The sequence below is a fragment of the Megascapheus bottae genome, chromosome 31 (assembly GCF_031878675.1).
Source record: "Megascapheus bottae isolate mThoBot1 chromosome 31, mThoBot2.hap1, whole genome shotgun sequence".
Taxonomy (NCBI): Eukaryota; Metazoa; Chordata; class Mammalia; order Rodentia; family Geomyidae; genus Megascapheus; species Megascapheus bottae.
In genome coordinates this window covers 5,758,517-5,786,044 of record NC_143539.1, presented here as the reverse complement: position 1 = coordinate 5,786,044, position 27,528 = coordinate 5,758,517, and the positions used below count along the sequence as shown (strand labels likewise).

The 27,528-nt window shown below is 58.0% G+C and overlaps 2 protein-coding genes across 4 annotated transcripts; one reads left to right on the top strand and one right to left on the bottom strand.

Annotated features, from left to right (window-relative positions):
* On the top strand, positions 1–20,040 carry Arhgef1 (Rho guanine nucleotide exchange factor 1). Of its 3 annotated transcripts, none has more exons than XM_090322830.1 (29): positions 1–251; positions 6,646–6,687; positions 6,782–6,865; positions 7,672–7,785; positions 8,641–8,739; positions 8,936–8,978; positions 9,152–9,398; positions 9,776–9,805; positions 9,972–10,071; positions 10,235–10,331; positions 10,805–10,942; positions 11,714–11,819; positions 13,134–13,301; positions 13,537–13,682; positions 15,503–15,649; positions 16,087–16,169; positions 16,297–16,422; positions 16,791–16,905; positions 16,995–17,095; positions 17,263–17,340; positions 17,488–17,563; positions 17,647–17,814; positions 18,266–18,353; positions 18,450–18,539; positions 18,680–18,750; positions 18,830–18,916; positions 19,268–19,431; positions 19,503–19,606; positions 19,720–20,040. In XM_090322830.1, the coding sequence occupies exons 2-28, from the start codon at positions 6,664–6,666 to the stop codon at positions 19,584–19,586; spliced, it is 2,874 nt and encodes a 957-aa protein (XP_090178956.1). In that variant the 5' UTR covers positions 1–251; positions 6,646–6,663; the 3' UTR covers positions 19,587–19,606; positions 19,720–20,040. The 3 variants fall into 3 exon arrangements, with proteins under 3 accessions (XP_090178956.1, XP_090178958.1, XP_090178957.1); XM_090322831.1 differs by lacking the exon at positions 1–251 and adding an exon at positions 1,032–1,132; XM_090322832.1 differs by lacking the exon at positions 13,134–13,301 and having other exon boundaries at positions 2–251.
* Positions 20,041–20,290: 250 nt separating this feature from the next.
* Erfl (ETS repressor factor like) lies at positions 20,291–24,792 on the bottom strand. Its single transcript, XM_090322867.1, has 5 exons — positions 24,726–24,792; positions 22,333–22,567; positions 21,881–22,076; positions 21,638–21,755; positions 20,291–21,114 (listed from the first exon to the last, which is right to left on the bottom strand). Exons 1-5 carry the CDS (start codon positions 24,790–24,792, stop codon positions 20,669–20,671), a joined length of 1,062 nt encoding a protein of 353 aa, XP_090178993.1. The 3' UTR covers positions 20,291–20,668.
* Positions 24,793–27,528: the final 2,736 nt, after the last annotated feature.

Here is a 27,528-nt window from a genome sequence, read left to right as displayed (position 1 = left end):
TCGGGGAGAGGAGGGGCGGCCGGCGCGGAGAAGGGGAAGGAAGCGGAGGTGCCGGGCGGGCGCGGGGAGCGGGGCAGGAAGCAGGGAGGGGCAGCGGGCGGGGGCCTCCGGAAAAAAAAAAAGAAAAAAGAAAACCGCCCCAACTTCCTGCCCCGCCAGAGCCAGGAAGCCGGAGCCTGGACGCCCGGCCGGGATCGCCCGCCGAGCCCGACCCCGGGCGCCCCGCCGGCCGCCGCCCCGCGCCGACACAGGTACCGGGGCCCCGCCCGGCCCCCGCCCCCCGGCCGCCGCGGGGGGGGCTGGGGGGCGCCGCTGACAGCCGAGGGCCCCCCCGGCCGCCTCGCCTCAGTGTACCCATCTGTCCAAGGGACGGACGCGCAGCCCGCGGACGGGGAGGGGTCGGAGGGAGCGGCCGGGGGGAGGCGGAGGCCCCGGCCCGACGCGCGCCGCGGCGCCGCTGGGGGATTTGAACTTGAACGTGTGAAACCAGTGCCACCCGCCCGGCCGGGGCCGGCGCGAGGCTGAGGGCCGCGCCGAGGGCCTGGACCCCTCAGAAAGAAAACCAAAACACAACCGTCCCCCCCGCTCCCGGGAGAGGGGCGGGGCCGGGACCCTGCCCGCCGCCCCGCGCGGTGACTGCTCCACACCGGGACCCGCGCCGGGACTGCCCGCACTGGGGGGGCGCGCGGAGCGGGGCCCCGACCACCGAGGAGCCGCGGGTCACCGGGACCGGCGTCCGGCCCGTCCGCTCGCCGCTCAGTCCGGAGCCCCGAGCTCTGGGACGGCCCCGCTCCGCTGGCGGAGGGGAGCGGAGGGGAGCGGAGGGGGCGGGGCCTCGGGGAGAGTGACGGGAGCAGTCGAGATGACGGAACCGCCCAGTCCTCCACGCCGGCCTAGAGCGGCCCGCGCCGGCCAGCGTGGCGCGGCGGAGGGCTAGAGCGCCCGGCCCCCGGCTAGCGCGGCCCGCGGGAGGAGTGGAGCTGAGCGCCCGGGGCGGGGCGGGGGGGAGGCGGGCACGGTGGGGCGGCTAGAGCGGCGCGGCGGCGCGGGTGGGGGAGGCCCGGAGCTCGCGCGCGGAGGCTTCGGTTCCAGAGGCCGCCCAGGGGGGCTTCTCTACCCCGCATTGGAGCAGGTGAGGGACGCGGCCCCCGACGGGGTCCCCCGAGGGCACCCGGACCCCCGACTGCACTGTCCCCCGCCGGCATCCCCCCCCCTCCGCCTCCACTCCGCCCTCCGCTGGCTTCGGAGACCCCCCCTCTGCAGACCCCCTCCCCCCACTCGGGGCTCCCGCACGTTCTGTCGAGATGACAGGGGTTTGCGCACCTTCCGGGTTCTGGCCAGCACCCCTTAAACTCAGGGCCCTTAAAAAAAACAATAACTTTAGGCCCCGCACTTGCCGCACAACTCTGTGCCCTCCCCCTTTTGGGGGGCTCTCTAGAAACAGCTCCCTTTCCCTATGCAGTCAGGATGCCTTGGCTCTTCAGACCCACCGTGTATAACTAGTATTTGGGGGGCGTGTGAGGGAGGTACACACTCCCGAGCCCCCCCAGGCTGTCTCCCAGGTTCTTAGATATCCTGGGGCACTTGGTTTTGGGAGCCCTGACTTCTGCACTAGCAGAACAGGAGCCCCAGCGCCTGTGCATGGGTGTCTCCTGTTCTTCAGGACACCTTCATGGCACCCCAGACCGTGGGTTCTTCTAAGCCTACCTTGACAGCTCTCCCACTCATCCATCCCCCCTAAAGCCTTAAGCCACGCAGGGACCCCTTTGGCCATCAGAACTGTAGGCTGTCTATTGCCTGTTGATCTATCTCCCTTGACAGCTTTGCCTATGATTTCCTATCTTTGTAAGGAATCTATGTCTCTGTCTACTAAACCTCATCCATCCCAATCTGTTTCTTTTCAGAGCCCAAGCCTTTGTGGAGTCCCTGGCTCCATTCTGCACTCCTGCCCAGGCCGTACTGACCACATCCCCCTCCCTGACCTTCCCAGCCAGACACATCAGCGTGTATCTCACACTTTTGATTCCGATGTTAGTGTCCTAAAGTTGGAGTGTGGGGGTGTGTTGAATGTTGTAAACTCTGGAGCCAGACTTCCTGGCTTTTTATTCCCGTACCCCATGAGCTGGGCCACAATTTCTTCCTCTATAAAATGGAGATAGGAATAATAGTAGCTCTCCCTCTCCCCCCCACCCCATAAAGCAAATTAGAAGCTGGCCATGAGAGCACACACAGCTATAATCTTAATTACCTGGGAGGCCAAGATTGGGAGCGTCAAGGTTCAAGGCCAGCCCAACAGAAACTTAGCAAAGTCTCATTTCAACAAATGACCCAGGTGACGTTTTGAGATCCCAGTTGGACAAGATGCACAGAAAGGAAGATTGCTGTCTAAGGCCTACCTGGACACAACACAAACTCAAGACTTTATCTGAAAAATAATAAAAGCAGGCCAGGTGCTGGTGGCTCATACCTGCAGTCCTAGGTACTCAGGAGGCTGAGATCTGAGGATCAAGGTTCAAAGCCAGCTGGAGCACAAAAGTGCAAGAGACTCTTACCTCCAATTAATCACCAAAAAACCCAGAAATGGCTCTGTGGCTCAAGTGGTAGAGCACTAGCCTTGACCTGGGACAAGTGCCCAGGCCCAGAGTTCAAGCTCCATGACTGACCAAAATAAATTAACAAAAGAAGAGAAAAAGAGGTGTAGATAAATGGTAGAGCACCTTCATAGCATGCATGAGGCCCTGAGTTCACATCTCAGCCTCCCATCGCTCCCCCAAAAGTGTTGACTTCATGAAGTCATTGTGAAAATGAAATGATTTAAAACCTTTAAAGTGACTAGGAGTGTGGCCTAGTGGTAGAGTGCTTGCCCAGATACACAAGGACTCAGGTTCAATTCCTTGGTACCACATCCATAGAAAAAGCCGGAAGTGGCACTGTGGCTCAAGTGGTAGAGCTCTAACCTTGAGAAAGCCCACGGACAGGGCTCACGCCCTGAGTTTAAGCCCCAGAACTGGCCAAAAAAAAGAAAAAAGGAGGAAGAAAAAAACCCTTTAAGGTAGTAATGTTCTTTCGTTCTTTTTTTTTTTTTTTTTTTTGTGGGTCATGGAGCTTGAACTCGGCCTGGTCACTGTCCCTGAGCTCTTCAGCTCAAGGCTATCGCCCTACTTTTTTTTTTTTTTTTTTTTTTGCCAGTCCTGGGCTTGAGCTCAGGGCCTGAGCACTGTCCTTGGACTTTCTCAAGGCTAGAGCTCTGCCCCTTGAGCCTCAGCACCACTTCCGGCTTTTTTCTATATATGTGGTACCGAGGAATCGAACCCGGGTCTTCATGCATGCTAGGCAAGCACTTTAACCACTAGGCCAAACTCCCGGCCCCTTGCCCTACTCTTGAGCCAAGCCCCACTTCCTATTTTCTAGCGGTTAATTGGACATAAGAATCTCAGGTCCTTTTGTGCCCAGGTTGGCTTTGAATCTTGATCCTCAGATCTCAGCCTCTAGTGTAGCTAGGATTACAGGTGTGAGCCACCAACGCCAGCTAGTTATGCTGTTTCTGTAATATGTTGAGTACATGTAAAGTAATAGCTCCTATTTATTTATTTATTTATTTATGTTGGTTATAGGGCTTGAACTCAGGATCTGTCCCAGAACTCTTGCTCAAGGCTAGTGCTCTACCAGTTTGAGCCAAATGTCCCTTCTGGTTTTCTGGTAGTTTATTGAGGCTAAGAGTCTCATGGACTTTTTGCTTAGGCTAGCTTTCACCATGATTTTTGGATCTCAGCCTCTTAAGTAGCTAGGATTATAGGTGTGAGTCACCAGTGCCCACTGGTAGTTCTTTCTCTTTTTTTTTTTTTTTGAGAGGGGGCAGTTTGGGAGCTTGAACTCAGCCTATGCACTGTCCCTGAGCTGCTTTTGCTTAAGGTTAGCACTGTACCACTTGGCGGACAGCACCACTTTTGGCCTTTTCTGTTTATGTGGTACTGAGGAATCAAGCCCAGGGCTTCATGCATGCTAGGCAAGCACTCCATTAAGTCACATTCCCAGCCCCTCTTATTTCTTTTTCCTTTCTTTTTTTTGTCTGTTATGGGACTTGAACTCTGGGCCTGGACACTATTCCTGAGCTCTTCAGCTCAAGGCTACTGCCCTACCCCTTGAGCCACAGGGCCACTTCCGGTTTTCTAGTGGTTAATTGGAGAGAAGAGTCTCATGGACTTTAGTGCCCGGGGTTGGTTTTGAACCATAATCCTCAGATCTCAGCCTCCTGAGTAGCTAGGATGATAGGCATGAGCTACCTCACTGTGCTCCAGCCTCTCTTATTTCCTTTTTCCCTCTCTTGTTTTTTTTCTTTTGCCAGTCCTGGGGCTTGAACTCAGGGGCTGGGTGCTCAAGGCTATATCACTGTACCACTTGAGCCACAGTGCCACTTGTTCTTTTTTCTGTAAACAGAGGAATCAAATCCAGGGCTTCATGCATGTTAGGTGAGTACTCTACCACTAAGCACATTTCCAACCCCCTAATTTTAGTTATGTAATTTTTTGTTGTTGTTTGGTCAATCATGGGGCTTGAACTTAGGTTCTGGATGCTGTCCCTGAGCTCCTTTTGCTCAAGGATAGTGCTCTACGGCTGAGCCACAGTGCCACTTCCAGTTTTCTGGTAGTTCATTGGAGAAAAAAGAGTCTTACTGATATTCCTGCCCCGATTGGCTTTGAACTGCCATCCTCCAATCACCGTCTCCTGAATAGCTAGGATTACAGGTGTGAGCCATGGTACCCAGCTACATAAACATTTAACAAAGCTCAGATCTTGAAACTACTTGGTCTTGGATGGTGGACAGCTACACATTATGGAAAAGAATAAATAGGATGCCTGGACAGGTGGACCCTTGGGATGGTATTTGGACACTGGAGAAGGCATCAGTTTAGTAGTTGGAATCAAATTAGACCTCCCACTTATTGAGTTCTAGGGAGGGGCCCTACAGAAGAGAGAGCTGGCTGTGGCAGGGAGGGTAATAAATAGCTTTGGAGTGTGGGGTGCTCTCTTTCACTGGTCCACAGAAGACATTACTGGACTGGACATTGGAGGGGAGACTGAGAAAGGCAGCAAGAACTTGAGGAGAGAAAGGATCAACTTGAGATCCAAAGCTAGACTGGTCAGAAATGAGCATGGAAGGACTGGAGGACTACTAAGGAAAGCGAGAAGAGAGGGCTGGGAGTGTGTAGCTTAGTGGTAGAGGGATGGCCTAGCATGCATGAAGCCCTGGGCTGGATTCCTCGGTACCACATACACAGAAAAAGCTGGAAGTGGTGCTGCTGCACAAGTGGTAGAGTGCAAAAGAAACTCAGGACAGTGCCCAGGCCCTGAGTGCAAGCCCCAGGACTAGAAAAAAGAGAGAAGGTGGGGGATGAGATGATGGAGGGGAGTAGAAGAAAGAAAGAAGCAGGAGAGGAGGCAGATGCAGGTACCCGTGGTGGGGGGCTGTTAAAGACCCTCTCCATTTTGTTTTTGTGTAGGTACTGAAGCTTGAACTCAAAGTGCCTAGCCTTTGTCCTTTCTTATTCTCCCTTGAGCCTAGTGTTGTACTACTTGGAGATTAGAAACTTTCTCAGAGACTTTCCTGCCTGGGTTGTCCTCAGATCTCAGCCTCCTGAGTAGCTAGGATTACAGGTGTGAGCCACTGGCACCTTTAACTTTTAAATGTCAGCAATGAGTTGAACTTGTCCTTTCTTCCTTTTTCTTCCTTCCTTCCTTCCTCTCTCTTTCTTTCTTTCTTTCTTTCTTTCTTTCTTTCTTTCTTTCTTTCTTTCTTTTGTGTGATTTGTCATTTGTGGAGCCTGGGCCACTGTCCCTGAACTTTTTCACTCAAGGCTAGCTCTGCCACTTAGTGCCATGGTGGCACTTCCAGTTTTTAGGTGGTTAATTGGAGGTAAGAGTTTTATGGATTTTCCTGACCTGGCTGGCTTTGAACTGTGATCCTCAGATCACAGCTTCTTAAAGTAGGTAGGATTACAGGTGTGAGTCACTGGGTCTGACCCTGCCCTCATTTGACTGGAACCAGAAGCCTGACAAGCTAGGAGTGGTACGAGGACTAGGAGAATCCCACGATTGAGACTCCAGGTTTCTGAGGGAAAAGAGTTCCGTTTCGTTTTCTTTTGTGTGAAAGTTGGGGGTTGGGGGTTCGCCTTTGTGACTTCCTGTCACAGGAAGTAGGGCTGGTGGGTTCAGAGGCAACATCCTGGTCTAAGCCTGTCACCATCTGAGAGTCCCCCACACCTCAGGCCTCTCCTTCCTACCTTCCCCTGGGCTAACTCAGCTTCACTCCCCTCCAAGGCCTGGGCCCTTCAGGGACCAACCTTTACTCCCTTGGTCCTTTCTTCTTCGGGGACCCAAATTGCCTGCTCTCCCCCACCAGCCCCCCTGGCCCAGGAACCGGCTCCTGGGCCTGCAGCCCGTTCCCCCCACACTTCCCAGGCACCCTTCCTTGGGCTCCCCGCCCCCTGGCCGGCCTGTGAAGGGCTCTTTGTGGCCACACAGAGGCCCCATTGAGCTGTGGAGGCCGGGTGGGGGTGCTGTTTACTCACCTTCACACCTGGGCCAGGAATCTGTGAGTAACTTTCCCTCCCACTCAGCCCTAACCACAGCCTCTCCTCTCCCCAGCCCCGCGGAGCCCTGGAGATGGAAGACGTGTCCCGAGGGGCGGTGAGTGTGGAGATGGACTGTACCAGGATGGGGAGGGGGGCCCTGCAGCAAGGCTGGAGCCCTGGGGCCTGAAGCTGTCCCTCTTCTCCCTCAGGCCCCAGGGCCCCCACGACCTGGCCTAGTGCCCATCAGCATCATCGGAGCAGAGGATGAGGACTTTGAGAATGAGCTGGAGACGGTGAGCGAAGCTGGGGTGGACAGCTTCTGTGCCCTCCTAAGTGGGTGTCCTTCCTTCCCACCACAGGCTCAGTCCTCCATCCCTGCCCATCTCCTGGCTCCCCATGTGCCTTTCTTCCCCCTGCCCTTTTTGTGTTTGTTCTCATACTGGGGTTTGAGCACAGGCCTGGAGCTGTCCCTTAGCTTTTTCACTGAGGGTGGGGGGGGGTAGTTTATTAGAGATAAAATCTCATTGACTTTACTGCTCAGGCTGGCTTTGAACCATGATCCTCAGATCTCAGCCTCCTTAATAGTTAGGATTATAGGCGTGAGCCACTAGCAACTGGCTCTCTACCTTTCTTCTTCTCCTTCTCCTCCTCCTCCTCCTCCTCCTCTTACTTCTTCTTTTTTGCCAGTTCTGGGCTTCAGCTCAGAGCCTGAGCACTGTCCTTGGGCTTTCCTTAAGGCTAATGTTCTATCCTGAACCATTGCACCATTTCTGTAGTACTGAGGAATCGAACCTGGGTCTTTGTGCATGCTAGGCAGGCACTCTACCACTAGGCCAAACTCCCAGCCCCTCTACCCTACTTCTTGTACCAACTTAACACTGCCTTCCCCTGCATAAGGCCCCACTTCTCTCCTCTGAAATGCAGCATCTGATGGTACCATCTACTCAGCTGTCCTTACTGTCACCTTTACGGCCCAGACACAACCCCTATCCTACTTTCAACCCCATCTTGGCTCCATTGGAAAGGCAAGCTCAAGCCCCTGCTCTGCCCTCCCCCCCTCCATGAGCTCTCAACCCCCCTGTCCCTGTGATGTGACTAGAACTCAGAGGAGCAGAACAGCCAGTTCCAGAGCCTGGAGCAGGTGAAGCGGCGTCCCGCCCACCTCATGGCCCTCCTGCAGCACGTGGCTCTGCAGTTCGAGCCAGGACCCTTGGTAAGGATGCCGGGGAAGGGACAAGGGGGAAACCTGGGGCATTCACTGAGCTACACCAGTGCTGATCAGCCTGGAGGGCATGGAAAGCCCAATCCAGAATACAGCACAAGCGTGGACACAGGGTCTTAGGTAAAGGTCATGGAGCAAGGCCGGAGATGGCATCGGTCCCATCTGTGGCGTGGGGCCACCTGAACAAGCCGCTAGTGCAGAGCATGCTTGAGGCAGGCTGTGCACACAGCAGCCTGCCTGTGACAGCCTGAGTCTCTGTGTGCTCTGGAGGGACAGATGGCAAGGTGGTCTCTGCAGGTGCTGTCACTACACAGGTGGTCAGAGCTGCTGCTCTGGGAAGGCTGTGAGCCACTGAAAGTCTTGGGAAGCCTCGCACATTGCCCGTGGCCCAGGTCTGTGATCCTAGCTGCTTAGAGGGCTGAGAACTCTCCAAGTCAGTACAAGCAGAAAAGTCTGAACCACATCACGAGGGAACAAGACCACAGGGAGCCACACAGATTCCCAAATATTGGACTGGGAGTTTGGCCTAGTGCTAGAGTGCTTGCCTAGCATGCATGAAGCCTTGGGTTCAATTCCTCGGTACCAGAAAAAGAGCAAAAGGTAGAAATGGTGCTGTGGCTCAAGTGATAGAGCACTAGCTTTGAGAAAGCCCAAGGGCAGTGCTCAGGCCCTGAGTTCAAACCCCAGGACTGGCAAAAAAAAAAAAAAACAGCAACAACAACAAAACAAAACAGGGAGTGCTTCTCAGAGGAGGTAGCATTTGAACCCTACAAGCCCTAGTGTGGCTTTGTGGGGGGAGCGGGGGAGCTGGGAAGGAAGAAAACCATGCTCTGTGTCTTCTCCCAGCTTTGCTGCCTGCATGCCGACATGCTGGGTTCTCTGGGCCCCAAAGAGGCCAAGAAGGCCTTCCTCGACTTCTTCCATAGCTTCCTGGAGAAGACCTCGGTGAGACATCGCCCGCCCTGCCCTTGACCCCGGCCCCTGCTTGGTCCTTCCTGGAGACCCCCTGTGCATCTCCCAAGCTCCACCCACAGAGGCACACACCGTGTGTGCGGGCCCCATCCTGTCCACTAGGTGTCCAGGCCCCAACCCTGTACCACCAGGTTTCCCCTCCCACCTCACTCCAGTCTCCCCCGAGCAGGTCCTGCGGGTCCCAGTCCCTTCCAATGTCACCTTTGAGCTCGGTAAGGAGTCTAGGGATGAGGGAGGGTCTCTGGCTTGTGGGGCCAAGGAATCACCATTCATTGATTCATTCATTCATTCATTCCTGCTTAGTGGTAGCAGCCCAAGGAAGCTTGGCTGTCAGGAGCTGGGACTTCAGAAATGTGGTCCCCAGCCCCTAAATGTGTCCCTCCAGACCGCACTCGGCCCGACCTCATCTCCGAGGACCTCCAGCGACGCTTTGTGCAGGAGGTGGTCCAGAGCCAGCAGGCAGCCGTGATCCGGCAGCTGGAGGACTTCCGCTCCAAGCGGCTCATGGGCATGACGCCCTGGGAACAGGAGCTGGCCCAGTTGGAGCCCTGGGTGGGCCGCGACAGAGCCAGCTATGAGGCCCGCGAGCGGCATGTGGCCGAGCGGCTGCTGGCACACCTGGAGGAGATGCAGTAAGTGGCACCAGGCTCTACCACCCCCAGCCATCGGTCTCCATCTGCCAGCTCTCATTTACACCAGGGTTTGTTCTGGCATCTTTGGACTCAAGCCCACCCTGCCATTGGCCAGCTTCTTCCATCCTTTTTGACCTGGGCACCGTCTCTGAGCTTTTACTCAGGGCTAGCACTCTGCTTCTTGAACCACAGATCCACTTTTGTAGCTTTTTGGTGGTTCACTGGAGATAAGCGTTGCATAGACTTTCCTGCCCTGGGCTGGGTTTGAACTGTGATTCTTAGAGCTCAGCCTCCTGAGTCGCTGGGATGGCAGGTGGGCCACTGGCTCCTGTCTCAGCCTTCAGGAAGTTGTCAGACGTTTTTCTTCTCCCCCACAGACACACCATCTCCACAGACGAGGAAAAGAGGTGACTGGGCGGGGCTCCAGCGAGGTGGTTGGTCTGGGCCTGAGGAACCCTGGGGCTTCCCTGGCTTGGTCCCATCTGACTCACAGGCAGTGCTGTGGGAGTGGGGGAGGGTCGGGGTACCCCGATGCGGGGGTGCCCTGGGGTCCTCACCGTCTCCTCCCCACAGTGCTGCTGTGGTCGCCGCCATCAGTCTGTACATGCGTTATCTTGGAGTGAGGACCAAGAGTGGGGATAAGAAAACCGGGCGCAATTTCTTCCGGAAAAAGGTGCTGAGTCCAAACGTGGCCTTTTCCTGTTTGGGGACCTGCCCCCGCCCCCCCCATTCCCTCCACACACCCAGGAGAGCCTCAAGACACTTGGGGTCTGATTCTCCTCTGTGTCGTCTTCGGAATGTTCACCTCTCCTTCCCCGGCCCCCGTCCTCCTGTAGGTGATGGGAAACCGGCGAACGGATGAGCCCCCCAAGACCAAGAAAGGGCTGAGCAGTATCCTGGATGCTGCTCGCTGGAATCGGGGCGAGCCTCCAGGTATGGAGCCCGCGTCCTCAGCCCTGCGTGCCTCGCCGGGTCTTCCCCAGGCCGCCCACACCTCATACCCCCTCTCCTTACAGCCCTGGACTTCCGGCACCCCAGAGCTGAGGTTGATGGTAATCAGCTGCGGCCAGCACCCTCCCGGGACCGGAGGGAGGAGGATGCGGCGTGTTGGGGGGGATCCTAAGGGAACTGACCCAGGCCAGTTCCCTTGTGTCTGGAGGAGGAAGGCTGCCGTTGGACTCCTGGGTCTAATGGAGGAGAGGCTGGGGCCTGAACCTGTGGGTTTGAGCGGGGAGGACTGGGACCTTTTTTTCTGGGACTGAGGGAGGAGTGTTCCGTGTATCATATTGGAGGCTCTGGGCCTTTAAGGGAGAAGGGACAGAGACTGGTGTCCTGGGCCCTGGTGGTGTTGGTTGGGGTGGGTACCAGTGTGCTCTCATTTCCCTTCCTTCTTGCCGTCTCCCCAGGGGAAAAGCCAGGCCCCGTAGATCGGAAGATTAGCCTTGGCATGCCTTCTAGGGACAGGGCTGTTGGGGTTCCTAGCCAGGATACCTCTGGAGTCTCCCTGCACCCTCTGCCTGTGGATGGCCCATATCGGGAAGGAGGTGAGAGGCTCAGGGGCCAGGGAGGGAGTGCCATCACCTCTGGGGACACCTTCTGGGTGAAAGACTTGGCTCACTTTCACACTTCTTCTTCCTACTGTGTGATCCCAGTTCCCAGTATTGTTCAGAGCTGCCTTGGTTTACCCTTTCTACTTCTTTCTGTCCGAGCTCTGACCTCTCTCCCAGTGCCACGCCTCCCCTTCCTTGTACTGTTTTCCCTATCATCCCCAAGACTTCATTTCCAGAAGCTGAGTAGAGAGAGCAGTGCCCCTTCCACATGACACTCCAGACACTCCATCCTCTCACCAGCCCAAGAGCTGTTGCTCTCGCTCCCGGGCTGCGTGGGGCACTGCCTCCTGCGTCCCTCAAAGCTGCTTGCCCAGCCTGGGTTCACAGTTCAAATCCTCACTCATTCCTTAGTATACTTACCTTGTCTTTTGCGTGTGTGCGTGCGCGTGTGCATGCGTGTGTGCGTGCGTGCGTGTGTGTGTGTGCGCGTGTGCGCGCCAGTCCTGGGGCTGGAACATTCAGGGCCTGAGTGCTGCCCCTGAGCTTTTTTCCTTGTCTTTTCTAGCACTCTAAGCCACAGCTCCACTTCTGGCTTTTTGGTGCGTAATTAGAGATAGAGTCTCATGGACTTTCCTGCCCAGGCAGGCTGGGAACTGCATTCATTTCTCAGAACTCGGCTTCCTCAGTAGCTAGGATGACAGGCGTGAGCCACCTGTATGGATTCTAGGGACATTCTAATACCCTGCACTCCTGTCCCACCTGTAGGCGCTGACACCCCCCTGGAGCTGGGGGACACTCCTCCACAAGGTCCTACAAGCCTGGAGCCCCCAGCACCCCCAGAGAACCCAGATGACGGTGCTGAGACAGAGAGGTACCTGGCTGGGGTGCCAGGAGGGCTTGGGCTGGGCAGGGACAGCTTCTGGGGTCTAGGAGGGTATGTGGGGGTCGCAGCTGCCATTTGCACCTGCCTATTCCAAGCCATGTCCTCACTGCTAGCTCACTCCTGCCTTTGTTCTGTATCTGCCTCTTCAGTCCCTTCTCTTTCCTTCTTCCTTCCTTCTTTTTCCTGTTCACTGATCTTCTTCCTCCTCCTCTTCCTCCTCCTCTTTCTTTTCCTCTCTTACCTCCATACCCCTTGTTCTCTGCCTCCTCTCTGACCAGGTTTCCTTCCACACCCTCCTTTCCTCTTCCTCTATTCCATGCTATCTGCCTTTCCCACCTCTTCTATTTTCTATCCTTCATCTCTTCTTTAAGCCCTGCTTTCTTTAAGCTCTACCCACTGGCTCCTCCCCCTGCTCCTGGTGTCCCCCCCCCCCCCCCAGTGCTCCACTTTCCCTTCCTACTCCCGCTCCCTTCCCTGGGGGCCCTGTCTCCCTTACATTTGGGGGACAGGTTCTGCCCCCTGCCTGTCCTCGTGCTGCTGCTTTGGGGGCTCCTGGGGGGTGTGGGGAGGTAAGTTGGGTTCCATTGGGTCCACCCCTGACCCTGTGCCCTCTCTCCCCAGAAGGTGGAAGAGGTGGGTGTCTGGGCCCTGGGTGGGGGAGGGCCAGCCCTCCCCTGCTTCTCCCAGCCCCTCCCTTCCCCCCATGGCCACCCAGTCCCCTCCTGTCCCTGTGAGTGGTGGGTGGGGATGTCACCCTCCCAGTTGAAGAGCTAAGTATGGAAATCCTTCCCCCTCTTCCCACGTCCCCGCCTCAGGGAGGGGAGGGGTCCCCCCACCCTCTTGGCCACCTCCTGCTCCCCAGCACCCCACATATCCCACTGTTTCTGACACCTGTCTCTTCTGTTGCATGTTTTGTTGCTATCCGGGTTTCCCTGTCCCTGTCCTGGTCTCTCCCTATCCTGTCACCCTGTCCTTGTCTCTGTCCTGTCCCTGTCCTGTCTCCCTGTCCCTGTCCTGTCTCCCTGTCCTCTCTCTGTCCTCCCCCTGTCCTGTCTTGCTGTCCCTGCCCTGGTCTCTCCCTGTCCCTATCCTTTCTCTCTGTCCTTGTCTCTGACCTGTCTCCCTGTCCTTGTCCTGTCTCCCTGTCCTGTCTCTGTCCTCCCCCTGTCCTGTCTTGCTGTCCCTATCCTGTCTCCCTGTCCTGTCTCTGTCCTCCCCCTGTCCTGTCTTGCTGTCCCTGTCCTGGTCTCTCTTTGTCTCTGCCCTGGCCTCTGCCTGACTGTCCTTGGCCTTGGGGTCCAGGCTGCCAGGGCGTCTGGGTCGCTCAGAGAGCCTTCGGCTGAGTGACCGCCGCCGGCCTTCCCGGGGCAGCCTCGGGGCTAAGGGCCGGGGTGGGGGCCGCTCCCGGAGCGACGTGGACATGGACCCCAGCTCCGCCACAGCCGTGCTTGGCCCTGCCCGACAAGCCACGTACGTCGCTTCCCATCTACAGAGGCTGCCTGGAGAACTGGGGAGGGGGGGGAGGGTTGCCAGAGTTGCAGAAAAGTGGGCAGCCACTTTTCTGTCCCCTGCCTGGTGGGGGGGGGTTAGACTACTTTAGGGGCCACTAATGCCAAGACCACAGAGGGGTTGGACACTAAGGAACTGAAGGCTCCTCCCTGGAGTACTCCGAACAAATGGTAGTAACGAGGGGCTCTGTCCACAGCCCTGAGCCTGGAGATGACGGGGAGCCAGGACGGTCAGGACTGGAGTTGGAGCCAGAAGAACCCCCTGGTTGGCGGGAACTGGTGCCCCAGGATACCCTGCTAAACCTGCCCAAGAGCCAGGTGAAGCGACAGGAAGTGATCAGTGGTGAGTGCCAGGGCCGCACACCCCACTGCGGCCAGACAGGCACAGGGATGCGGTCTCCTCCGTGTTCATTCCCGGGAGCACCTCTGAGCGAGGACATCGGTACCACAGCTAAAGTGACCCATCCGGGCAACTTGGGAGACATGAGGATAGAGGTTCAAGGCCAGAGCTGACAAAGTTAGCCTGAAACCCTACCTGAGAAAAGTAAGATGGGCACTGGTGGCTTGCGCCTGTAACCCTAACTACTCAGGAGGCTAAGATCTGAGGATCACAGTCTGAAGCCAGCCCAGGCAGGCCAATCTGTAAGGCTGTTATCTAACCAGACATAGAGCTATGGCTTAAAGTGATAGAACAGTAGCATTAAACAAAAATGCTTAGGGTCAGCACCCAGTTCTTGAATTCAAGCTCCAGGACCAACAAAAATAAAAGGACTGGGGTTGTGGCTCTAGTGGTAGAGTGCTGACCTAGCACGCACAGGTATGTATGTGTTTCTGAGTTCAAATCCTTATACCAGGAAAATAAAAACAATGAAACTCTTGGAGGGGCGTTAATTCCTATGAAATGTTCAAGGGGGTTTTGGCACAGTGGAAGAACATTTCAATGTTCAGACTCCTGTTTAGAGTAAGACTTTTTCTGGTGGTACTAGGGTTTCAACTCAGGACCTTGAGCTTGGCTAGGCAGTTACTCTACCCCTTAGCCATATCCCCAGTACTTGATTGCTGATGTTATTTTTTAGATAAGGTCCCTTGCTTTTGCCTGTGGCCAGCCTCAGACCTGGCTCCTACACACTGTGTCTCCCAAGTGGCTGGGGTTACAGACTCACCACAATGCCTGTCTTTGTGTTTCTAACTCTGTACCTGGCTCACCCCAAAATGTGAGTCTCCCGTCTCTCCCTTCCTAGGAGCTGAGATTATAAGCATGTGCCACTATACCCAGCCTTGTTAGTATGACCTTAATGGCTCAAGGGAAAAAGGATTCCCATAGGGATCAGTTGAAAATAATAAATACATTAGCAGTGCTTGCTCCTGAGCAGAAAGGTAATGGTGGATTGTTTCCATCATGATTTTGTCATCTGCCTGGTGAGATTATTTTTGGCAGTGGTGGGACTCGAACTCAGGGCCTGGGCGCTGTCCCTGAGCCTCTTTCTGCTCAAGGCTAGCATCTTACCACTTTGAGCCACAGTGCCCCTTCTGGGTTTTGAGTGGTTAATTGGAGGTAAGAGTCTCATGGGAACTTTTCTGCCTGGGCAGACTTCAAACTGCTATCCTTAGATTTCAGCCTCTTAAGTAGCTGGGATTACAATTGTGAGTCACTGGCACTCAGCTGGTGAGACTCTTATTGCCAATTAAACATCAAAAAGTTGGAAGTGGAGCTGTGGTTTAAATGGTAGAATGCCAGCTATGCACACAAAAAGCTAAAGGACAGTGCCCCAGCCCCGAGTTTAAACTTCAGTAATGGCACCAAAAATGAACAACCAGGCAGGTGTACCAGTCCTGGGGCTTGAACTTAGGCTTGGGCGCTGTCCCTGAGCATTTTGCTCAGCTCCACTTCTGGTTAACTGGAGGTGAGAGTCTCAAGACTTTTTCTGCCCAGGCTGGCTTAGAACCTTGATCTTGATCTTCAGATCTCAGCTTCCCAAGCAGCTAGGATGACAGGTGTGAGCTTCTGGGGCTTATCAAGAGCTATATAAGGAGATGAATGATCCAGAGTATCCCCCACTAGGAAGCACCCCTCTGGCCCAGACCCCCCTCCAACACACCAGCGAGAGTGCCCCCAGAGCTGGCACCCTCCCCAGTCACTTCCTGTTTTGGGGCTCCCCGCAGAGCTGCTGGTGACCGAGGCGGCCCATGTGCGCATGCTGCGAGTACTGCACGATCTCTTCTACCAGCCCATGGCCAGCGGGGGCTTCTTCCCCCTGGAGGAGCTCCAGAACATCTTCCCCAGCCTGGACGAGCTCATCGAGGTCCACTGTGAGTGCCGGGCTGGTGCCCCTGCTCCCTTGGGGTGTGTGTGTTGATCTTGGGGCTTGAACTCAGGGCCTGAGTGCTATCTCAGACCTTTTTTGCACAAGGCAAAGTAGAGCCATAGAACTATCATTTTTTGTTTGTTATAGTAGTTTAGTGGAGTTAAGAGTCTCATAGAGTTCCCTGCCTAAGCTGGCTTTGAACCTAGATCTTCGGACCTCAGCCTCCTGAGGAATTAGGATCACAGGCGTGAGCCACCAGCCCCTGGCCAGCTCCCTCCTTGATGCTTCCCTAGGCCCAGAGCCCAGTAGATGGCCACCCTGGGCAGACTGTCCCCATGAGCTCACTGTCCCCATGGTGCAGACTGATTGCCTGTGGCTGGTTTCAGACGGTCCTGTGGGCCCCCACGAAGCACCCCTTTTCCTTAAACCCCTCCTCTCCAGCTTTGTTCCTTGATCGCCTGATGAAGCGGAGACAAGAGAGTGGCTATGTCATCGAGGAGATTGGAGACGTGCTGCTGGCCCGGGTGAGGGCTCCCTCTCTGCTGCCCAGCCCTTCCTACCTCCCAGGCATGGGTCTGTGCCAGGCCTGGCCTGTGACCATGTCCTTATTCATACCCCCTGTGACCTTGCGTGGCTTGATTCTCTCTCTAGTTTGATGGTGCCGAGGGCTCGTGGTTCCAGAAAATCTCCTCTCGCTTCTGCAGCAGACAGTCATTTGCTTTAGAGCAGCTCAAAGCCAAACAGCGCAAGGAGCCTCGATTCTCTGCCTTTGTGCAGGTCAGGGGAGACGAGCTGATTTTGGGGTTCCCAGGGAGGATGTCTGGAGTCTGGACCTTTGGGTCTGAGGGAGGAGGCTGGAGGTTGGACCTGGGTCTGAGGGAAGAGGGCTTGGGTCTGAGGGAGCGGGTTGAGGGCTGGACCCCTGGGTCTAAGGGAAGAGGTGGGGCCTGGACCCTGGGATGAGGGAAGAGTCTGGGCCTGGGACTCTGGGTCTGAAGGAGGAGCTGGGCCTGGACCCCTGGGTCTGAGGGAGTTGGCTGGGCCTGAATTTGTGAGGGAAGGGGGCCTAATGCTGGAGTCTTGGGTCTTGGGGGTGGAGGGGGTGAAGGCCCAGCCCTGGGTGCCCAGCACTGCTGTCCCCTCAGGAAGCAGAGAGCCGCCCACGCTGCCGCCGCCTGCAGCTAAAAGACATGATCCCCACGGAGATGCAACGGCTGACCAAGTACCCCCTGCTGCTGCAGAGCATCGGGCAGAACACAGGTACTGGCCTGACCCCCCCCCCCCCAGCGTGGCCTCCCACGAGGTCAGAGGTTCACCCCGGCTGGCCTCTCCCTCTCCCTGGCCTGCAGAGGAGCCTGCGGAACGCGAGAAAGTGGAGCAGGCCGCCAAGTGTTGCCGAGAGATCCTCCACCACGTCAACCAGGCCGTGCGTGACATGGAGGACCTGCTGGTGAGCGGCCTTAGCACCGCGCCTGCGCTGCTGGCTCCCGCCTGTCACCTTGGCTCCTTTGGAGCTCTAAGGACTGCAAGATGCTCTTGGTTCTTGACCTCCGTGGGGGACCCTAAGGGTCAGTGCGTCATGCTTGACTTATCCTGTGACACTCCTGTCTCTGGCAGAGGCTCAAGGATTTCCAGCGGCGCCTGGACCTGTCCCACATTCGGCAGAGCAGCGACCCCATGCTGAGCGAGTTCAAGGTGGGCTGTGTGGCTCCCCCTCCTCTCCTACACCAGAGAGAGGCTCTGATTCTGCCCGGCTGATGACCCCATTCTCCCATCTGTCCCCCACCTGCGGTGCCTGCTGCCTTCCCCTCCCCCCGCTGACCACACCTCCCTCCACCCCAGAACCTGGACATCACCAAGAAGAAGCTGATCCACGAGGGCCCGCTCACATGGCGGGTGACCAAGGAGAAGGCTGTGGGTGAGTGCCGGGGCGGGGTGGGCTGGGGCGCCGTGGCGTGGGATGGGGGGACTGCGTGAGCGCCCACCGGCCCTGCCCCGCAGAGGTCCACGTGCTGCTGCTGGACGACCTGCTGCTGCTGCTCCAGCGCCAGGACGAGCGGCTGCTGCTCAAGTCCCACAGCCGGACGCTGACGCCCACCCCCGACGGCAAGACCATGCTGCGGCCCGTGCTGCGCCTCACCTCCGCCATGACCCGCGAGGTGGCCACCGGTCAGTGTGCCGGGACAGCACGGACCCTCCCTCGGGGGGAAGCAGGGAGCCAAGCAGGTCCCCAGAGCAAGAAGCTGGCCTGGGCCCCAGTGGCTCCTGCCTGCCTCAAGATCTGAGGACTCTGGTTCAAAGAAGCCCGGGCAGGAAAGTCCGTGAGACTCTTATCTCCTGGGAACCAGCAACGAAAACAAGAGCCACAGCTGAAGCCGTGCTGAAGGGGTAGAGTGCCAGCCTTGAGCAAAAGAAAGCTCAAGGCCTTGGGTTCAAGAGCCAGGACTGGCACAGGAAAAAAAAAATATTGCCCTGAAGCTGTGGATGGTAGGGCTGGGGGTGGACATAGAGCCAGGGAGGGGTAATTGTGTCCTTGCCTCAGGGGCTTCCCAGCCTCCAGCCCCATACCAAGGAGTGGGAGGCTCCCTAGCTACGAACCCCATCTTCCCTTCCCCTGCAGACCACAAAGCCTTCTATGTCATCTTCACCTGGGACCGGGAAGCCCAGATATATGAGTTGGTGGCACAGTCTGTATCAGAGAGGACGAAGTAAGAGGGATCCTTAAGGGTGGAGGGGATGGGTGGTCCTAGCCCAGGGTTGGGGGGGCACCAACCAACCCCTGAGCCCATGGCCTGTCTCCCCAGTTGGTGTGCCCTCATCACTGAGACTGCTGGATCCTTGAAAATCCCAGCCCCGGCCAACCGCCTCCGGCCCCCCCGGCCCAGCCCAAGCAGGTGAGAGGGTAGACACCTGGACAGCATCCCTGGGTATCCATGGCAGCCGCGTGGGGCCCTATGTCAGTGTGCCTGAGTACCCAGCCCCTGCCATCCCCAGAGCCAGGGGCACGGGTCACCCAGCACTTCATTCCTTCCAGCACCCGAGAAACCCTGCTCAGCAGCTCTGAAAATGGCAACGGTGGCAGCCGAGACATGCCTCCAGCAGAGGGTAAGTCAGGGGGCACAGGGGGTACTGGGGTGCTAGGAAAAACACCCAGGATCTGAACACGCTCTGTTCCCTCAACCAGCCCGGTCTGAGAGAGTTCTCAGCGACCTCCTGCCGTTCTGCAGACCTGGCCCCGAAGGCCAGCTGGCCACCACAGCCCTCCAGAAAGGTAGTGCAGTCCTCCATTCTCCCCAAACATCCCCAGACCCCATTCACGCTAGACAGAGGCTGCGCTGTGCGTGTGCGTGCACGCAGAGGCATGTGACAGTACTGGGACTATTTAATTGGAGATATAGGAGTCTGACTTTCCTGCCCTTGAACCTGGCTTTGAATCTTGGTCTTCAGATCTCAGCCTCCTGAGTATCTAGCTAAGACGACAGCTGGGAGCCATTGGCACCCAGCAAGACATCCAGCCTTACCTCCTGCTACACCCCCTTTCAAGTCCCTTAAGTCTAGCCCAGGGCACTGTATCATCTCCTAACTGCCAACCCCTCCCCTCTCCCCCCCCCCCACCGCCCAGTGCTGGCTCTGAAGCGGCTCCTGTTGCCTGTGGAGGAAGACTGTGGAGCTGGGCCTCCCGGGGAAGGGGACGGAGGGCCAGGTGGTGGTCCCCTGGGGCCCGCACAGACCCAAGAAGTTCAGGAGCACCTGCTTGGCCTGGAGGAGGCCCTAAAGCAGCTGGAGGTATGACGCAGTGGACCCGAGGAGGAAGGAAGTCAAGGCCGCCCCTTACCTCTTCTTCCTCCCCCCACCAGGAGTTAGAAGAGGAGCTTTGCCGCCTGCGGCCCCTCCTGTCTCAGCTTGGGGGGAACCCTGTCCCCCAGCCTAGCTGCACCTGAGGTCTTCTCTGCCCTAGCAGGTGAGTGGGTGGAGGGGCTGAGGGGCTGCCTGCAGGTGACAGTGGGTGCTATCTCTGTCGGGCCCTCTTACCTCTGCCTCCTGCCTCTGTCTGCTCCTCTCTCCATCCTTCAGGCATTCCACCAAAAGGGAGAGGATGCCAGGGCCCCCCAACCCTCAGCAGCCGGAGAAGGAGCCAGGATACCAAGGCCACCCTGGAGGTGTCCCCCTGCTGGGGTCCCTGCCTTCCCCCAGCCTCTGCCTTCTCTTCTGTCTTCTGCTTGGGGGGACTCAGGGCTTCATTCCAGGGGCGTCACTGGGACCCTTCCCCTTTTCCCAGGCCATCTCAGTATTGCCTGTGGGGGGCCCACCCTCCTACCCCCCACCCCGCCAAGTGCCTTTACTTTTTTTTTTTTTGGTACCCTGGAGGTTTATTTTTAATATATATTATCTAAGGAGAAAGGTCTGTGTGTGTAAGGGCGCCCCCTCTGGGACCAGCTGGGCACTGACTTTCCCGGTGCAACCCACCACACCCCTCCTTCATTCACTCACTGGTTGAACATGAATGACTCCCCAGAACCCCCCGCACACTGGGTCTGAGGACACCCTTCCCCCCGCCCCCGCCGTGATCATCTGAAATTCTGGGCATCTCCCACATCTCACTCTTTTATTTTTGTAATAAACTCTCTGGAGGTGGCTGTGGGGGTTGGGGGAGCTGGTGGGGAGGGGGCCCCTCCTGGGCAGGGGCTGGGGGCGGGGTTATTGCTCTGAGCTCCCTGTCCCCAGGGGGGGCCTGTGTGGGAAGGGGCTGGAGACCAGGACACACAAACACAGGTCACAGCACAGGGTGGACGGAGGAGGCTGGCTGGGCGCCATATTGCACTTGGAGAGTGGGGCCTGGCAGGGACCCCCCTCAATCTGGAACCTAGGGAAGGGGCCGGAGGCCGGCATGTTCCGGGGCTGGGGGAGACGGAGGGTGCCGAGGGCTGGTCCTGCACCCTCGGCCAGTGTTGGGGGCAGACTTGGACTGAAGAGGTTTCACAGGTAGTTCCCACCTCCTCAAATCCATCGCCTCCCCTGGGGTTCAGCTGCCAGCCCCCCCTTTGCCCATCTCAGCTTTGGGGGGCACTGGGAGGCCTTCATCACCTTCGCTGTCCGAGCTGCAGCCGCTCACATCAGTAATCTCCAGCTCCGAGTCGCTGTCCTCCTTCCCACCCAATGTGGCCTCCGGGCCCCCAGCCCCTGGCAATGCCAGGCGAGGAGCCACTGCCAGGCCTGGGGGGCGCTCAGGGCCCAGGCCCTCCCCTGTTGTAGCCAGCAAGGGCGCAGCTGTGGGGGCTCCCCCAGCCCCCACAGAGGGCAGGTGGCCCAGGGAACCCAGAGGGTTGGGGTAGAAGTGCGGGGGGTACAGTGAGGGGGACAGCTTGGGGAAGGGACCCGTGAGGTACGGGTTAAAGTTCCAGGGGTACTCTGGGAAGGTGCGGCCGTAAGGACCCAGCAGTCCGGGTGGTTTGGAATAGCTGGTGGCACCTAGGGGACATGGGGGGGATAGGCTGAGCCATGCCACTGGGGTGCTCTATGTTGAGGCCTCTTTTAGCATGGCCTCCCCTTGGGTGTCACACTTTTTCTTTTTTGCCAGACATGGGACTTGGGCGCTGTCCCTGAGCTTTTTCACTCTAGGCTAGCACTCTACCACGTTGAGCCACAATGCCAGTTCCAATTTTCTGGTGGTTCATTGGAGATAAAGAGTCTCATAACCTTTCCTGCCTAGGCTGGCTTTGAACCACAGTCCTCAGATCTCAGCCTCCTGAGTAGCCAGGATGACAGGCGTGAGCCACTGGCACCTGGCTGTGTCTTCCATTTTTATATGACCTTCCCCCCTGGCTCTCCCTATTGCTTTAGCACCCCAGAAACCATTCTCCCAGTTTGTCCTCCCACCTGGCTCTTAAACACCTCCCTGCATACATCCTCCCTGGGCCCCTCGACCTCATGAGATCCCTCCACCCCGTCCTCCCCACCCCGCTGCCTCCTCTGCTCACACACAAGGCCTTACCAGAGCCCAGGAATGGGAAGGGGCTGTCCAGGCGCAGTTTATCTGTCTCTGGGGTGAACAGGGGTGTCCTGGTTCCCGGCTCTCCCAGGCGTGGGGCAGAGAAGAGGGTCTGCAGAGCCTAGAGAAGAGTGGAATGGGAGATCGTGCCGTTCAGACAGCACCCCTCTCCCAGGGGACACATGGTTGGGGGGGTGACACCAGGTTTCCTGTATTCAGTTCCGGGAGCCTAGTGTTCAAACTCACCTCTGGGGTGAGGGGAGGTGCATCGGGCCCAGGCCCCGCTCCAAAGGGGCCAGGAGTCAGTAAGAGTGGGGAGCCAGTGGCGGCGGCGGCCACGTCCAGCAGGGGGTAGTTGACGAGCACCACCTTGCTGAAGTTGAACTTGTACGTGAACCTCTTGCCTTTGGTCTTGTGCAGGATGCGTTTGTTGTAGTAGTAACTGTGGGGACAGAGCGAGGGCGTGCTGCTGCCCGAGGAGGCCGGGGAGCCCCCGGGACACTGAAAGCAGGCAGGGCTCAAAGCTGGGCCTTGGGTCCTTCCAGCCTCTGTCCTGTCCACTAGTCATCAGACGGAGCAGCCACCGTGCCCAGCCCTACGGGGTTCCCCTGGGACTTGGTCCCGGCGTGTGGGGCAGGGGGCAGGGGTGATGACGGGAGGAGGCCTGGCAAGGCGGGGTGGGCAGCACCCCCTCTCACCGCAGGGCCCGGCTCAGCTTGTCGTAGTTCATGTGGGGCTTGCACTTGCGGATGCCCCAGAGGCGGGCCACCTCATCCGGGTCCTTGATGACGAACTCCCCGTAGTCCCCCTGCCAGGCGATGACGCCCTGGTATTCCTCCTTTTGCAGCAGCTCGAGGATAAAGTGCCACAGCTGGATCTGCCGGGAGCCGGGGGACGACTCGGGCTTGTAGGCCCAATCGGGGAAGGCAAACCCTGAGGAGAGACAGGGAGTATAGCCTAGGAGGGTCAGGAGGCCAAACTGGGGCCTCCTCAGCCCTGCTCTACCATGTCTAGTCCCCAGGTTGTCCAGACAGTAGGAGAGGACACCCCAGGTTTGGCAAACAGGAGTGGGAGGGGAGGTCTGGTTTCCTGTAGCTGGGGCTGTGGGACGGAGCTGGCAGGAAAGGGTACCCCTTGGGCAGCAGGAGTCTGTCCCCCCTGCCGCCAGCCTGTCCACAGGCCTCTAGAGTCTCCTTGACTCCTCTGCTCCCCATCCCCTGCCCCTCCATTCCTTGAGGCCCCTACAGGTCCCAGCCTGTTCCCTAAGCTCCTGTGCCTCTGCGCCCTTCACAGCCCATCCACTGCCCAGGGCCTCTGCTCCAATCTGTGACGATTGTCCAGAGGAGGGAGGGTGCCAGTGTGCGTACAAATACACCAGTCCACCACACAACACCCAGCCACACCGCACCACAAGACACAGACACTGACGGCCACGGGAAATCCAAGATACAGAGTCTCAGCACCCTGCATCACGCAGCGCCACATGCACCAGCACTCATCCCCTCTCACCCCTGGGGACTGGGGTCCACCAACACACAGCTGTGTAACAAAACACGCAGGCCAAGGGCCCCACAGACGCCCAGTATGAAGACAAAGCAGCATCAGGATGCATGGCCCCCCACAGAGACAGCACAGCCAGGGTGCCCCGGACACTAATGTCAGTGTGCCCACAGCCCTCCCTCGGTGACATGCACCACCCTGAGAGGGTTCCCTGCACACACACACACACACACACACACACACACACACACACACACACACACACACACACACACACAGTAGGCATAAGTGGAAACGGGGGAAGAAGCAACCAATGGCCTCACCTCCCGTCCAGGAGCCCCCAAATTCAGCTTCAGTGCCAACGACTCTGAGACTCTGCCATCCTCTGTCCCCTTCCCCCCAGTCAGAGACCCCAGACCCAGGCAAGACCCCAGAGTGCAGAGATAATAGCCACCAGGCCCAGACCAGAATGAGGAAAGAAACAGAAAGGGCCTGGGGAGGATCCACAGGCTTGGGGTGGAGTCAACATGGTGCTGAGCTAGAAGCCAGGGGGCCCCCAGACCCTTCTGTTGTGCAGCCCTTTCTTCCTTCCTGGGGCCTGGTGTGTGTATGGGTGGGGGGCGCTGATGTCAGGCAGAGTCCCTTTTGGAGGGAGAATTTCTAATTTGTTTTCGAGTTCTTCACACCCCCAAACATGGAGTCCTGGGGACCCCCACACATGTAGAACCCCAAGGTGACAACAAAAAAAAATCCAACTCAAAACAAAACAAAACAAAACAAAAAAACACTGCTCCTGAAACATGCTCTTCAGGTGTTGGGGTAACCTGCTCTTAAAAGGACCCACCCGAGTCTTATACACACACACATGGCTGAAACCAGCCTGACCCCCAACACAGAGGCCAGGGGTTCACCCACTGCCCCCCCCCAATGCTTCAAGACACCTGCCAGGAAAGCCACACACCACGCTATGCAAGAAACAGGTAAAAAGCTCCTTTGCCCCTCCTGGACAAGAAACACACACATACACACACACACACACAGCCCTGAAAAACTGGAGGCTCCACCCTAGACATCCTCAGACAGCCTCAGCAGGTCATGGTCACAAGCAGACTGCCCTGCGTGTCCCCTTGCAGAAACACTTGAGTGTGACATGAGAGGGAGAGTGGACACACTCCCCAATGCCAGCCAAACCACCAGCCAGTGTGAGGCTCCCTCCAGCTTCACACTCCGGACGTGTCTCCCATGGCACCTCCACCCTGCTGACCTTTCTGTCCACGTCCCCACTCCTGAGCAAACCATCCTCTCTTCCCTGAGCTCTGGCTGCCTGCCCATCTGTCCATCTGTCCTTCCAGCCCTGGACCCTGCCCTCTGTGCGGTAGATCCTGGAGTAGTGCATGTGGCAGAGACGCTGAGACCTCAGTCCCCTCCACGCCTTACCCCCACACACAAAGACCCCCCACATCTCCCCAACAGGCTGGGAAGTTTCTAGCTAAGTTTTTCCATGAAAAGTGGCTTATCCAGAGGACTTTGGTGGAGAGCAGAGGAGAGAGCCAGACACAGGTGGATGGAGGGAGGGGGCGGTGGCAGTTACCGGGGGTCCAGAGAGCCGGCAGAGCAGGTGGGGCGAAGAGAAGGTCAGACACGCAGCTACAATCCATGGTGGCCGGGGCCTGCAGAGGCCGGGACAGACAGACAGACAGATAGGATAGGACAGAGGAGAGACAGACATGGATCAGCCAGTGGGTACTGCTAGGGCCCCCCCTCCCAGAACTCCCACCCCTAAATCTCTTCCCATCCCCGCTGTCCCCCTACAGAGTCCCCTCTGCTTGCTGGTCAACCCCCCTCTCCCCCAGTCCGTCCGTCCATCCATCTGTCTCGCTGCAGCCTGAGCCTTTGCCTTTCCTCTTCCTGCAGTCTCCTCCTCTCGTCCTCCGTCTCTAACCAGCTGGGCTCCTCGCTGGTCCCGCTCACTCTTAGCTCTTACCACCTCCCGCCCCTCTCCCGCCGTTGCCGCCTTCGCTGCCCCCCAGCCTCTCGCCTGACCTCAGGGCTGTACCCCCCTTGCTTCCCCGCGTCTCCCCCTCTCCCCTTGTGGCAAGGTGCACTCTCTTCCCGCGCTCCCGATCTCTGATCTCTCTAAGCCCTAGAAACTCGCCCCCACCCAGCCAACCCCAGCGCTCTACTCAGAGCTGGGCACCTGCACACCAGGACCAGGGGTGGGGCGGGGTCCCAAGCTCTCTCTGCTCCCCCAGGGCAGCCTCCGTCTCCAGCCCGAGTCCATAGACCCCTCACCTAGCTGCCAACCTGCGGCTCACCCCGACTTTCCAACTCCTGCGACTGCGGCGATTTGCCTCCCCCTCGGACTCTCCTCCCCTCGGCCCTGCCTTCCCCCCTCAGACAGCCATTCCCCCCTGGCCCCCCCATTTCAGACACCAGTCCCCTGAATCTGCCTCCTCCACTGGATGCCCACTCCTCTCCGGTTACCTTCTACCCTCCCCTCTCACCCCTTCAACAGCCGGACCCCTCAGTCCCCCACCTCTTCAAGACACCCCTTAGGCACCCCATGCACCCCCAGACCCGGATCTCTCCGGATACCCCATCCCTAGGGCCACCCAGACACCACCACACAGGTCCCCCCTGTTCCCCAGGACATCACACTGTGGACACCCACGTTCCCCTCCCTGTCTCCCCTAGACACCCCAACTCCAGACCCACACTGCTTTCCCTCCCCAGGCCTACATGTGCCTCCTGGACCTTCCCTGAGTGTCCCGGGCCTTCCCTCCCCACCCCTGCCTCTCCCCATCTTCTGTGCACCCCCCACCCCTTTCCTAGTCCCTCCTCCACCTGGAGAGTGTTCCCCAGTCTCCTCCATCCTTCAGTCTCCTCCGGAGTCTCTGCCACTCACCTCCACCCCTTCTCTTCCCCCAGCTTCTCCCGGTCCCCCTTCTCTTCCCCTCTCCGCCCCACCTCCCCAATTTGTCTCTCAAGTCTCTCTCAGCTTTCCCTTTGTCTCTGTCTCTCTCTCTCTCTCTCTCTCTCTCTCCCTCCCTCCCCCTCTCCCCTTCCTCCATCTCCCCACCCCACCCATCCCGTCTCTCACTCCTGTAGTCTCTCCCTTTTCTACTCCCCAGCTCTCCCTCCCACCCCTCTCTCCCTGCCTCCCCGGGTCCCCCTCCTTCCTCCTGCCCCCACCCCCCCCTTGGCCCCTCTCATTTCCGTGTTGGTTTTGATTTCTCTTCCCGACGCTTTCAACTCCCCGCCGCCTCCTCCGGACACGTTATAACGAGGAGCCGTGGGATCGGCGCTCGGGGCCCTGCTCCCACGCTCCCCCCTCGCCAGCCAGCGCCGCACGCGGGGCTCCTCGGCCTGGGTCCCCCAGCCCTGACCGACCCAGCCACTGCCAATGTTTCTGCCCTGAGACCACTGCTCCCAGCCTGGGTGCCCATCCCTGCGTCTGTCTGTCTGTCTGTCTGTCTGTGTGTCCTCTCTTCGGTTCTCCACAGGGTTTGTTTGTTTCTTCCACTTTCCCATCTCTACTTTGTGCAAAGTCTCTGTCCCTGTCCCCGTCTCTGCCTCTGTCCCCTCCCTACCCCATCCCATCCCCAGGTCTGTGTCTCCAGGTCTCTGCTTCCGTCCCAGTGTCCCTCTCTTGAGGTCCTTTTGATCTCACCCTGCCCCTGGCGCCCCCCTGGCCCCATTGATCGCCCATCGACCCACGAAAGAAGCCAGGGCCTGTGGCCTGGGGCTGAAAGGTCCGGGCAAGGGCCAGGTCGGATGGGGCGGCTGGACGGATGGGCAGACAACCCCAGCGCCAGCGGCCGCAGAGGGGAGCAGCGCGGCCCCGCCCCCCGCCGGCCGGCCGCTCGGTGCAGATGGGGACTCCCGGGCAAGCTTTAATTTTTAATTTTATTTTGCTTCCTCCACTCCCCCCTCACCCCCATCTCCACCGCCCGCAGCCACGGCACGGAATGGGGGGGTGGTGCGCGCGCGGGCACACGGGCCTGTGCGGCAGTGGAGTGGAGAGGGGCTGGCTCTCTTCCTCTGCTTCTTGTCAAACCCACACCAATCTAGGCACACCCTAGGTTGTGTGTGTTGTGATCCACAACACAACAAACATACAACACAAACCCACGGTCAACGCCATCCCACATGTGCCCACTGTCAAGTGATACACACAGCTATGAAATCAGACACACCACCCCACCCCACGCCACCAAACACACCCCATGCCACCACTGGCACACACAATCCTCGTCCCCGCATTTATGAATCACACATGCCAGCAGTGTTCCATACAACATCAGATGGACCCACAGAAAGACACACAATGGAACACAGAGACACAAGACACCAACTCGGTCTCACACAGAAACAAAGACCCACAATCACAGATC